This window comes from Eleginops maclovinus, chromosome 15 (assembly GCF_036324505.1).
Source record: "Eleginops maclovinus isolate JMC-PN-2008 ecotype Puerto Natales chromosome 15, JC_Emac_rtc_rv5, whole genome shotgun sequence".
Lineage (NCBI taxonomy): Eukaryota > Metazoa > Chordata > Actinopteri > Perciformes > Eleginopidae > Eleginops > Eleginops maclovinus.
In genome coordinates, this window is record NC_086363.1 from 9190855 (window position 1) to 9204861 (window position 14007).

Consider the following 14007-nt stretch of genomic DNA (forward strand, 5'->3'; position numbering starts at 1 on the left):
CAGCTCACATACAGTGTACAATGATAGTCCTGCATATGCACATCAGCACTCACCTGTAATACCTTATAACGTAAGGTCTGAAATGTAGGATTGTTTCTGCCAAAATAATGTTTTATTAAAAATGCTCATAACTTACACAAAAGTAATGACGATTACAGTGGTCTGTCACCATCCCCCATTTCAAAATCAAAACAGAAGTACATGTGCGCAGTCCTCTGTCACGTGCAGAAGAAAGCCACAACAAACTGAATGGAGAAAAAAATTGCAAATGATTGAAAGCACCATTCAGCCAATCAACAACGGCATTCTGGGTAGCAACACGATAAATACTGACGTTTTGTCCAATCAGCGAGCACTAGGGGGGCGTGGACGAATTCCAGAGTCCGCACCGTGTTTACTTCCGTCAATATTTCGAACACTGCAGTCAGAGAGGGAAAGAAGCAGAAGCTGAAGAGACAACAAATAAAGCAGCTGCTAAAGGTTTGTTTAGCCTTTTTGCACAAATGTTTAGCTCTGTTATATTGTAATTTACATGTTTTATGTTCTTCCTGTCGTGAGTATGCGCGTTGAACCGACTGACAGCTTGTCTTCACATCATTTTGCGTTAAACGACTTATGCAGCGTTTGCTATTGCTGTTATTTTTCTAAATGCTAAAATTAAATGCGCCATATACGTTGTCAGGTGCGTGTTTTTAAAGCAATTTAGTGAAGAATGCCATTTTGCATCCCAGTGTTTATCCTTATTATCGTGATAACATGCTAAAGATTGGCTGTAACGTTTATAAATCGAATGGCATTCTTGTAGGTTGTTGTTGTCGGGCCTGATATAAACCATAACAACTAATGGTAGACTGCAGACTGAGTAAATTGCAGGAATGACAGACCATAATAATAAGATTTGTCCTCATTCTGCCATGGAAATATAGATATAAATACATCTATATAGCATTCAAATCATTTCCATTTGCTCTTTTGTGTAGACCCATTTCTTTCTTTTTTTTAAATGAACAGAGATAAAAGTATCCCAGGTTAAAAGTGCCTATAATTCAAATATGGAATGTTGAATCTGTGCAACATAAATATAATTTGGGAAAATGAATGTTTGAACCCATAGAAAACAGAACATTTGAAAAAGCTATTATCAAGTAACATTTTTCTTTTCTTTTCTGTGCTACCATAGACCCAGAGCACCACATTCTGCATCTTCTTCGGTGTTTGAAGTTGCAGCGACCATCTCTGCTCACTTTCCCCCCCGGCTAAAATGCCTTTCTTGGGCAAGGACTGGAGGTCACCTGGATGGAGCTGGACAAAGACTGATGATGGCTGGAAAAGGATTATCTTCTATGGACATGAGTTGGAAGATAACAACAGAGAAATAGACTTGAAAGAGTAAGGTTCATTTTATATTCACATGCATTTGTGTTGGTATCATTTCTTGCTCACCTTAGACATCATTCTGCCTTTCATGGCATTGTCATACCTCTATGGTAATGGAGGCAGTGCTGTCCGATTACATCAACATTTTACTGACTGCATATATGATTTGAAAAGGAATTAGCTCCTCAGTATACAATTGCAACTTAATTTAAGTATCAAACTATTTGTTCTCTAAAGTCCTCAGCATCCTGCTGCTTTCAGTGCACTTCCTAGAACGTAGTACATCCTAAATCTGGAAGACTTGGATATAACTTGGACGTGGGTTATTGACTTTAAGAGGTATCATATCCAGATGATTTGACCATATTGTGTAACATATGCTGCTGTCCAAAGTAATGAGTCTTAGATGTAAATGAAAACTTTTGAATTAGTGAGTTTTGTCTGATTTTGGTAGCAGTACAACACAGTTCTTTTGACATCAAATTGGTTGCAGAATGTAATGTGTAATATCTGCTAACATTAGGATTTCAACCATGAAAGTAGGTAAAAAGTTTTAAATTATTTTATTGTTTTGACACAAAATATGCTTTTGGAGCCAGAGAGTGCAACACTTTTCCTGACTTTTTTAAAGTCTACTTCCACTGATCATAACCCATGGTGCGTGTCACTTCTTGAGTAGTTTTTAAAAATTGATTTTAACCATATCATCCAGCCCTCTGATTTATAGTAACTTATCACCAAGCCTCACATTTAGCTTTACTGAATGACATTAAGGACAACTGTACTGTAAGAAGAACTGAGTGGTATTCCGAGCACAGCATGTAACCAGTCAGACATAATCAAAGAAAGTATTCACTGTTAAATTTCATTGTGCCTTCAAAGATGAACAGCCATGTTTTTCCTCTTGGGGTCTGTATATTGGATTTCTTTCTAAGCCAATGGAAGTTTGCTCAAAGTCGACTTTATCAGACATCAATCTCTTGTTTTAATTGTGAGTCTAACGATTGATTACAGCTGCCATGGATCACTGGAAACGTTGACTTGGTTGTCTTGTAGCAGGCCAAGTGGTAGAGTGTCAGCAGATAAATGCAGAGGTGAATGTGGATTGATAAGGTCACTTCTACTTCTGTGCCAGAAAGAAAAAATGATTTGAGCCAATTCTTATCGGGGCTGTAGCGGAGAGACTTGGATGAAAGGATTTGTATCCCTCAATTGTATCCTGTTATTGCCAAAGGGGCGTCATGGAAACAGACACAGTCAAGGGCAGGGTTGTGTTTGGACTCAAGGGGCTAATTTTACAAGAACAACTTGTCAGCGTATCCTACTAAAGAGAAGATTAAATACAAGGAAGAGTTGTACAGAATATTTGTATATATCAATTATTCACCTGCGTTGCAGTATTTCTGGCATGCCTACAGGGTGAATGAATTCAAAAAAACTTGATGAGCCGAAGTTAATGGGCCAACAACATTAAAACTATATAAAAAAACATCACATCATTTACAACTCATGCAGCGTAATCCAAGTCCCACCTATCCAATCGTACGCTCGCTACATCCCAAACACATGCCTCTTGTCTAAAACCTTACTGTTTCATAAATGTAGCAGTACTGTTCATGTGAAAGTGTTCAAGTCACAAGTGTGTTGTTTAGTGGTTGTGTTTCTATCTGTGAGTGTGTGTGATAGTAAGGATGGGGGTTGTTTTACCTCAGTTTGAATTTGCAGTATTTAGCAGGTTTAGCAAGATAATCAAACTACCAGCGAGTAAGCAGCGAGAGGGTTAAGAGTGGGTGATATCCCCTCAAGCCGGTGTCGCCTCTTCCATGGATCAATCCTCTACAGTACCTCACTGTGCTACGTTAGCTTGTCAGCAGTCTTTTCACTCAACAGGCGCACCGTCAGACAATAGATAATGACATCACCCGTTCGCGTTGGCTGCTCTCCAAATGCTGCCTCGCTCAAAAGGCCAGTGACATCATGCAACAGAGGTACAGAAACACATAAGAAAGAAAGGCAATAGGATGGCCACTGGCACGGTACGCTGTGTACCACAAGTGATGCATCATGGGTGTTTTATGTCAACAAAACACCTCATTACCATATCAAAGTTATTGTTATTACTCTTTTAACATCATTATCAATACTAGGTTCAATATCATACGCAATACTACCTTTGTGTTTTAGAAGATGGACCTTCTGTTTTACTTATTTTACTAAATGTATCTTAATAAATTGTTATTCTTTTAGACACTGGTGTTAGTATTACTTCTTATTCACCTAATATGTGTACTTTTATATTTCATTCTTATGTTCCTATGTGTCATTTCATTCAAGAATTGACAAGTTTAGTTAATACATTTTTACTTATCTCTGAGCTTAAACAGTCAAGAAAATGTGCAGGCTAAGTATTTGGCTCTTACTTTTATGTCAATCTCTGAGGCAGATTATTTTATCTGCAAAGGAATTCAATGGTTTAGTCATCTTGCACTCTATCTTAAAGTGAGTGAAGTGTAACAGCTTGATGTCACGTTTTTTTTTCTTCTCCCCTGTTCATGTTGACTTCCTCCAAAGCCCTCAGCCTTTCTAGCTATGTATTTCAGGATATAGTTTAAATATCCACAAATCCCTCTGAACATTCCTGCTGCTTCATAATGTATTTTATTGGCTTTGTGGAGGCCGATGCTCTGCGTGCAACTTGTGCTAAAAAGTCAGGCTATTATTGCATTCCTCACTTGTAATGCACTGTGGCATTGCTGTGCTTGCATGTGTGTGTTTGTGTGTAGGCCTGTACAATTGGATAAATGGATGGAGACGAAAGGATTACTGTTGAACCCTTTCAACCTGATCTGTTGTCTTCAGTCGGACGAGCAAAGCCTCGCCTTCTTTTATGCTGGATGAAAACATTAATTTGTTTCTAAATCCAAAAGCATGTGTGTTGAAATCGCCCAGAATGTGAGTCATCATATTGGTAAAGTACATATTTTCTGCATCTTTTGAGAGCCATTAAGAGAACATTCCCTTGAATATTCACTATAATAAAAACCCTGTTGTGTTGCGTACTCTGGGGCCTTTTGTGGGGCCCAAAACATTCCAGTTAATAATTAAATTATAATGAAAAAGGTATGATTTCCCATTGTAGTCAGCCAACTGTATTTTTTCATGCCTGAGTTAGAAGTGTTGCCAGTCGGGTGCTGAACTCCAGCCAATGGATTATTAAAGCCTGGAGAGTCAATCACCAGGCAGAACACTTTGATCCGTCAAAGGTCATTAGAGAATGTCTAATAACGCAGGAAAAGATCTTAGTTTTTACTCGTACAAGAAGAAAATATTGCACGTTTTCAAACTGTAGGAGCCAATTAACACTGTGGGTATAAAGGTATAGGAACCAATGTTTGTGGATAGAGCTTCCGCCAGAAGGCCAAACAGTTTTTGACCACACACGGAGAACCAACACACACACATGGAGAACACACACACCCACGGGATTACAAACATTTGCTAAAGGTATTGTGTGAACCGTAATAGTGTATCTAACTGGAAACTTTGTATCGGACTTTTATTCACCTGGCAAACTTTGTGTGCGTCAATTACGCCAAGATAGCGGATCCTCAGAGGTTTAAAACGTAGGCTTATACACAAACCGACAGTACTCTGAACACAGATACTCCACTATGGCCAAGACCAAAGAGCTGTCAAAGGAGACCAGAGACAAAATTGTAGACCTGCACCAGGCTGGGAAAACTGAATCTGCAATAGGTAAGCAGCTTGGTGTGAAGAAATCAACTGTGGGAGCAATCATTAGAAAATGGAAGACATACAAGACCACTGCTAATCTCCCTCAATCTGGGGCTCCACGCAAGATCTCACCCCGTGGGGTCAAAATGATCACAAGAACGGTGAGCAAAAATCCCAGAACCACACGGGGGACCTAGTGAATGACCTGCAGAGAGCTGGGACCAAAGTAACAGAGGCTACCATCAGTAACACACTACGCCGCCAGGGACTTAAATCCTGCAGTTCCAGACGTGTCCCCCTGCTTAAGCCAGTACATGTCCAGGCCCGTCTGAAGTTTGCTAGAGGGCATTTGGATGATCCAGAAGAGGATTGGGAGAATGTCATATGGTCAGATGAAACCAAAATAGAACTTTTTGGTAAAAACTCAACTCGTCGTGTTTGGAGGAGAAAGAATGCAGAGTTGCATCCAAAGAACAGCATACCTACTGTGAAGCATGGGGGTGGAAACATCATGCTTTGGGGCTGTTTTTCTGCAAAGGGACCAGGACGACTGATCCGTGTAAAGGAAAGAATGAATGGGGCCATGTATCGTGAGATTTTGAGTGAAAACCTCCTTCCATCAGCAAGGGCACTGAAGATGAAGCGTGGCTGGGTCTTTCAGCATGACAATGATCCCAAACACACCGCCAGGGCAACGAAGGAGTGGCTTCGTAAGAAGCATTTCAAGGTCCTGGAGTGGCCTAGCCAGTCTCTAGATCTCAACCCCATAGAAAATCTTTGGAGGGAATTGAAAGTCCGTGTTGCCCAGCGACAGCCCCAAAACATCACTGCTTTAGAGGAGATCTGCATGGAGGAATGGGCCAAAATACCAGCAACAGTGTGTGAAAACCTTGTGAAGACTTACAGAAAACGTTTGACCTCTGTCATTGATTACTCACCTGGTGCCTTTGGAAATATCTAAAGACTCCGCTTTAGCTATTTGTTTTGTATAACCAAAGGCATAGTGAGACAATAAACTAGAAACACATTTGATTTATTAGATCGTAGGATTATATACGACATCCACATAGCTATTATTGGACACATTTGAGAGCAAAGTTTTAAATGAACACTTAAAAAGATCCTAAAGGGTTGATTTTTATTCAGTGAAAACAAGAAGAAAAGAGGACAAAACTTCATAGAAACACAGCCAAGTATAGTCTGTATCCAGTGTGTTAACATGCTCTCACATGCCTTCATTTGAGTTCTTGGTAGAGCTGAGCCAATTCAAGTCTCCCATGTCAATTTAAGTCTAATTTCAGGTCAGTTCCCAAAACGTTAAGATCGATCTTATCAGCAACAACAAGGCCACTTATAAACCTTGCCGGCCCACAGTGTCCTACCAGAAATAACAGAAAGGTCTCAATGTTCTGTCTGTCTGAGTCACATCCATCATTCTGTCTCAGACTCTGATAAATGTCCGCCATCTGCGGTGTTTCCTCCATCACAACAAACACTGAATAATTATAATGCAACACTTTTCTGCTTCATGGTTCTTCACCCATAATGAAGGTGGGAATGGATGTGAATCAAAGCAGGCAAGAGCAAGAAAGCTAGTAAGAGGAGGGGAAAGGAGCAAAATGTACATTAGTAGATAAAAAGATCAAACAAAAGAAGTGAAAGATCAATATTTGGAATGTATGCCCTGATCTGACCCGCCCCAGATTTACTGTCTTAGAGACCAACCAGAGGTGTCGTCCCAGAGCATCGTAGTTATGTTGGTATTTCTACTTCCTAGTTAATACTGTCCCTCTTTCTTTACTCAACCCTCTAAGTCTTAAACACAGAAAACCCATCTACCCACACATGTTTATTTTCATGCTTGTCACTTGTGTTGCACCTCATAAAAAGAGATAGATTATATATTTAACTTTGCAGCACTTAAACTGCGTCCGTTATAATGCCATTGCAGTGATATACAGGACATCAGGAGAAGGTCACTGACTCGCTCCAGGCTTATTGTTCCTGCTGGTTTTGTACATTGTATTACAGTCGCACGGGCCACACGCTAATGCAAATTCTTCGTGTCCAACAGGCTCTGCAGTGACAACAAAGAGAAGCTGTTTGTTGGAGATGTGTGTGAGCTCGCCACCACGAAGAGGAAAAAGGACCTCTACAACAATAACACCAAATCTCAGTGTGAGTTTCAGCAATGCACAATCACTCTTATGGCTTCATGTGTTTTTAAATGATCAAGTAATCAGTCAGATGAGGGAGGCACAAGCTATCATTTCACAACTTTAAGGTGCTTGTACTCTACTGGAGGACTTCTATTTTGTGGTGTTTCACTTATACTACCCTAGTTTTCACATCTTTAATTAAAATATGCTTTGCAGGTTCATATCTTTGCATACAAAAGACATGATGGTCCCATAAAGTCTGAAGCATTGTTATCATAATTGACAATAAACACCTGTAAGGTCTAAAGGACAGAACATTTGTTTTTGGTGAGAAAGCCTTAGTGTAACTATAACTTTGGTTTGATTACAACTCAAAAGATGACTTTAAAGTACATCTGGCTGACAGTGCTTCCTGACTTCTGCTTAAACAGGTTTTGTAACTTTTGTAACAAAAGGTGACTTTATCGTCTTTGCTTCCCTTACATGTGATTCTAAGTTTTGTTACTGGGACCAGTTTAAACTTGTATATGCCTGGTATGCAGGTTAACAGCTGTCCGCTCTAGCTGAGGGCTGCAGATACAGCTCAGTCCACTCTGTTCAGCCCAGCTTCAAACAAGTCCATCTTGTCAAAACACATTTCAGGGTGTTTGCTTTGTCCTTGTCCGCCTTTAGGCATTAAGCCACTGTTTGCAGTCTGTTGTGACACTTCCCAGCAAATGAACGCATTTCAGTTTTTGGAATGTTTATGTTTATATGGCTGTTCAATTCAAAAGTTCAACATTGCAGCCCTGTCTCATTTTAATCGTAGATAACTGTAAAGCGTGAATAAGTTGAATAGCGTTTACCTGTCTTAGGTCATTATTATTAAGCCCTTGTTTTTCTTCTATTTGAATGCCCAAAGCACAAACAAAGGATTGAAACAATAGTATTAACATTTATAATAACAACTATAAAATCTATTGCCATTTTTTACCACAATAGGGGGGGTTATGATGTCTGTTGTTTGTTTTTTGAAAGGTTTTGAGGCAATAAGATTACAGAATGTAAGATGAGCAATAATGGTGTTTACTAAGGCAAAGTGCAAAGCGTATCGGTTTTTGGGTTATAATACTATCTCCGCCTAAAATAAAAGCATGTACATTTACACCAATACAATTAGTACTGTTTGAAAGGATCAATAATGTGTTTGTTGTTCCTGTTGTCCAGTTGTTTTCACAGATAAATGGATCTACGTGCAGAAAGGCAGCACAAAAGAGGTGAGTGCTGCAGCTGTTACTAGGGTGTATTTGCTGTTATTTGAAAGAGCAATATCATATCAAAGGATTATTTAATCTAAATAAATGTTTGTGTATTTAAATGTTCAACACAGAGACATGGATACTGCACGCTTGGTGAAGCCCTCAACCGTCTAGACTTTTCCAGTGCCATTCAGGACTTGAGTAGATTCAACTATGTTGCAAAAGTGAGCGATGAAGACACGTGTTGATTTAAGAATCCTTTTGGAACCGTTGCGTGACGTAAACAAGCAACTCCTTTATTAAATATCTGTTTTTCTCCTGTAGCTTTTCCAGCTAATAGCCAGGTCTCAGTTGCCCAATTTGAGTGGAGCTGCTCAGAAAAACTATTTTAATATACTGGAGAAGATTGTACGAAAAGGTAAGGAGAGTTCAGGAATGTTTCTTGCGCACTACCCTCTAATTTAAACTTGTAAAAATAACACCCACTGTTTATTGACCGCATTTTTATTGCACTGGAGGCTTATCCCCAAAACCAGTTGAGACTGTGTGTGAAATGCATATGGCACTCTCTAAAATTCAGCAGTGTTAATTGAAAACGGTGTTACTTTTTAAAAGCATGTTGTTTTAGGGGTATTTTTAATCTTAGGGTAACTATAATGAACATAAAAGGTCTTTCAACCATTGATTTTATAAAGCATTTGTTTAATGTTTGTTTTTCTACTAGTTCTAGACGACCACTACAACCCACGCCTTGTGAAGGACCTGCTGCAGGACCTGAGCTCCACACTGCACAGTCTGGCCATTCATGTCGGCAGGTGTGTCCTCGTGGGCAACGTCAACATCTGGTTGTGCAGACTACAGATCATTCACGAATGGAAGCAGCAGCTCAACAACCTGCAGATCCCTAAGGTATAAAGAAGCTTACTGGTGTTTGTGTACGGGCACGGGTTTGCATGTCTAAAGTAAATCTAAACACCTCAATATGCCTCCAAGGAAAGTAGGTTTTTATCAGTTATATCCTGTTTCCACTGAACTATAATTAAGTGAGAAACATTAACTATGGGAACGGGGAAGTGTTGAAACCTAATCGCTTCATTTTCATGGATCGCGGGATCATTTGAGGTGTTTTGTACAATCCAGCTTTGAATTTTAATGTGTCTCTGTTAATTATCTCCCCAGCAAATTTGCAATGGCGTGTCATTCAACGAATTACCGCTCCACACGCAAAACAACATCCTCTGCAAGTTATCTGATGCCTATGACATCATTAACCTGGGGCAGGCAACACCTACTCTGCAGAGCCTCAGTGAGAGCAGCATACTGTGGAAAAAACTCTGCCACTTTCACTTCACAGACAAACAGGTGAGAGAACATCATATTCAGTTTAACCGGCAAAGCACACGGTGTAAGTGCAGCTGAAGTTGTGTTTTTCATAATGATTTTAAAGAGGATAGGCTATAAACTAACAATCATAGCTTATGGTTAAGCATCCAAAGATATGGCTGCCAAATAGTTCACCCATTTGACCACTAGAGGGCAGAATAGCCACAGTTATCTCACATTGATCTATCTCCCTCTCTCTCTCTCACTCTCTCACAAACGCACACACACAAACACCCATCCTATAAACACATACTCTTAGTTTGTGTTGGTTATAAATGATTATACATCAATTATATAAAGTCCAACTTGTTTTTCTTATAATTACGTCGGCCTATTGTGTTTTAATTGTTTTATTGTGCGTTTCCTTCCACTCACATGCAGTACTGTACAAATTTGGTCCTATCCAAAAGTGATCACGTGGACTGGAAGCTGATGTATTTCACCTTGAGGAAACATTATCCAATGAGGGAGCAGTACGGCGACACCCTGCACTTCTGCAAACACTGTAGCATCCTCTTCTGGCAGGTAAACGACAAAACACACCCTCTGAAACCAAATGCATGACGTGTAGGAAACACCATAAGACTAGACAAAACTGTTTCAATAAATTACAAGTTATACTTTACTTTGGAGGAAACCTTTTCAGAGGAGGTCACAATGAGGTCAATGCAAATTTACCTGATAAGTTTAGTTTAGCTTTTGCTTTATTGCCTTTCAGTGTTTGAACAGTAAATGAAGTCATGGCCTGTGACAGACATTTATCACACACTTTAGACCATAGATCAGACATGTGGATCAAATCAAGCATCAAGTTTGCACCAGAGCACATTGTGTTTCCCTGGCCAAAGAGACATAACATCCACCATTGTTTGGTCAAATTCTCAAAAACACTTTGGTCGCCCTCACGCTGATATCTCTCTTTAGCATGCTGTGAGAAAGTTGTTCAACAGTACAGAGACCCAATCTTTTACACATTTACACATATTACAGTCAGGGGCGGCTGGCCCATAGGGGGCGATAGTGCACCGCCCTCCTTAAGCCAAACGAAAAAAAAAAAAAAAGAGAGAAAAGAGTTTATTTTGCCGGTCTAAGTCTTAATAGTATAGTCCAAACAGCAGCCTGAATATCGCTGCGACAATCAGCAGCCTGGATGTCACTGTCCAACCAGTAGCCCCGCCCCCTTGGGGCGATATCAGTCAGATTGAAAATCGCCCCAGGCGCTCTCATAGACTTACATGTTGAGACTCGTTTTTTCAAAAATCGAACGATACAATGCATTTCTATGGGCTCCGGGGGGGCTTGCCCTAACGTGATTTCGTCATACGCAGTTACGCACTGATGCGTGCTCGGACGTACAGCGCGCTGTGCGTGCGTTGGGTCTGTTGGTTTTCTATACCTTTACTAAACCTGTAAACTGTATAGTGGTAAATGGAATATGTTCTGGAAAATTTTGATTAATTACAGTTTTGATTATAGTATAATTTGATTTGATTATTGCTATGGCATCCATGATGGCTATAAATTGTAGACTGTGCTAAAAGTGATTTCAAGGGCAAACTATTAGATGACAAACTATCTGTTAATGTGTGTTTTATTGTGGAACCAAATGTATTGTATATTTTATGTCTGGGGTTGCATCTAGTGGTTGAAAACCAAATTAAACAATGAGATGTGACACTGTAAAGCTGGCTATCTGACTTTTATTTATTATTATTTTACCCATTGAATGGGTCATCTTAGCCATCATCACAACTTTTGCCCCCCCTGAGAAATTTGTCAGGAGCCGCCACTGATTACAGTGCAAATTTGACTTAAAAATAACATGATGTTGCCTCTTCTTCTTTGAGTAGTTAGAGATCAGGCCAGTGTAGAACCATTTTTTCCAGGCAACCACTCGCTCACCTTGTAGAGCTGGCGGCTCTATTTACGCACGTCATTCCCTTTAACTCCCCCTTTTAAATCAGATTCTTTAAAAAAAAAGGCACAAATGGGCAAAAAAATCACTCCTTTCAAACAATATTCTAAATATTCAACAGGGATTAATGATTGACATGTATAAGTGAATACATTATCACTGATAAGATAAGATATAGTTGACTGTCGCGTGGGAAAATTTGTCTTGGGCCCCAAGCCTCTGCATTACACAACATACTTGTTATTTAACACAATAACTGTAAAATATAATACAAAATATACAAAGCAAGGATATTACACATTTATGCACTCAAGCGCAATAATGTTAAGTAGTTCTTTAACAGAAAAGACACTGATAATGATGTTGTCCTGCAGTTGATTGTGCTAATACATACTCATAAAATTACATAAAACACTCACTGTTGGCTCTCACTGAAAATATGATCAGACTTGTAACCATGCGTAGGACAGGGTTTTAGGTATTATTTGGGGAGGATTGGTATCTCCCCAGAATAACGGTACCTAGATTAAAATGCAGTTTTTGTTTAGATACCCCCCCCCCCCTTAATTGTGATTATTTACCACCCACAGTTTTGTTTTCCTTCCTGGGTGGGTCCCTATACTTTTTAACCTCTGCCCTCTCTGCGTCCCTCTCCTTGCTTGTCTCCCTTCCTTCCCGCTTCTTCTCCTGGCTCCCCTTCTCCCTGACTCTTAAAGGACCGCCACCTGGCTTTGTTATTGAAGGTACTGTTCTGTCAGCTGCTGGTTTGTCTCCCAAACGATCTGATAACATATCTTTTTTCTGTGTGTTAGGCTTTTTTCTGTTCTCAGTTAACCTCGATGTCATCATGTTTTGCTGGAGCTGTGTTTAGCAAACAGAGCCGCTCTTTCCACTGACTTTTAAATGGCCTGTAACCACATTTTTGAAGCTCAGAATTCAGAAAGTAAACTGTTGTTTGTCATTCAGTTTAACTCAAATATTTCTCTATGTGCATCCATACTAATGTCCAGGATTAGACCGCACCAGTAAATGAGTAAATCCATCCCTTAATATTTGAAGTCCCTCCTTGTACTTGGTATCTGCTGGTTCGGTCTTTCTTCTCTCTAACAATGTTGTTGCCTCTCTTGTAGGACTGTGGCCATCCTTGCACAGCCATCGATCCGGACAGCTGCCTCATGCCCATTTCTCCGCAACACTTTATCGAACTCTTCCAGTTCTAAACCCTCCACGTTTATCTCCAAGCGAAACGTCACTCCAAAAAACGAGTGTGCAAGAGACTCTTATGTCATTTACCAAATACAAAGGGCTTAGACTGAAAAAGATGACTTGTTTATGTCTTAATTTCTTCACGCACAAGTGTTTCCACGACAAAAAGGAAATATTAAATGCGTTTGTTTGTAGATTTTAAGAATGTTGCTGATGGGGGAAGTATTCCTCCTCCTGCCAAATGTGTTGTCTTCTCGACTAAAAACATCTGTTCAACACGGAGGAAAGACAAAATGTGAAAGATTTATATGTAAAGAAGTTGTAGCATGTTTATGGTAGGCAAGTGGTGATAGGTAATATTTAAGAGTTTTTTAAAGATGTTTACGGTTCGTTACTTGGGGTTAAACTAAGCTGCTTTTTACTCTGTTCTGTTTTGGTGGTATTTTTTGCAATAACTGAACGCATGTCTGTTTACATGTATGTGGTCCTTTGTGACTTCCTGTTGTGCTCTTTGTATATTGAAGAACAAATAATGTAAAACTCCATTAGCTATACATGTTTTTACTGTGTACTTTTGCCAGAACTGTCATGAAACAGACAGAGAAAATGTTTTAAAATATTTATGAAACAAAAAGTTTTTTTATCTTTCCTCCAACTTTTGTAATAATTCTTTACCGTCCCAATACTTGATGGTACTGTTACTACTTTTATGAGACAGGATTGAAGTAACTACAAATAATTAAATATTTCTAAAAACCTGTTTCTGTTCATTTTATTATAAAAGGGGTGGCAAACTATTTTTACTTTTATTAAGATTATCATCTACCTTTATTTTTAATTTCCATTCTTTGGAAAATGTTTTTCCACTCTAAAAAGCAATGAAAATAATTTGTCATTGACCACAGGAGAAAAGGTTCATGCTTAATAGGTTTTCTTCAATGCTCAAGAATCATTTACCTGTAAAAGTGGTACAAAAGTATGTTTTTGGCTTTAA

At 39.3% G+C, this 14007-nt stretch overlaps 1 protein-coding gene across 3 annotated transcripts; it reads left to right on the forward strand.

The window, feature by feature from the left end:
• Nucleotides 1–130: 130 nt before the first annotated feature.
• On the forward strand, nt 131–13773 carry fbxo25 (F-box protein 25). Of its 3 annotated transcripts, XM_063902145.1 has the most exons (11): nt 131–480; nt 1181–1389; nt 7187–7290; nt 8478–8527; nt 8641–8733; nt 8834–8927; nt 9234–9418; nt 9689–9871; nt 10274–10417; nt 12524–12550; nt 12938–13773. In XM_063902145.1, the coding sequence occupies exons 2-11, from the start codon at nt 1262–1264 to the stop codon at nt 13025–13027; spliced, it is 1098 nt and encodes a 365-aa protein (XP_063758215.1). In that variant the 5' UTR covers nt 131–480; nt 1181–1261; the 3' UTR covers nt 13028–13773. The 3 variants fall into 3 exon arrangements, with proteins under 3 accessions (XP_063758215.1, XP_063758216.1, XP_063758217.1); XM_063902146.1 differs by lacking the exon at nt 12524–12550 and having other exon boundaries at nt 138–480; XM_063902147.1 differs by lacking the exons at nt 131–480; nt 1181–1389 and adding an exon at nt 3183–4329.
• The last annotated feature ends 234 nt before the right edge of the window (nt 13774–14007 follow it).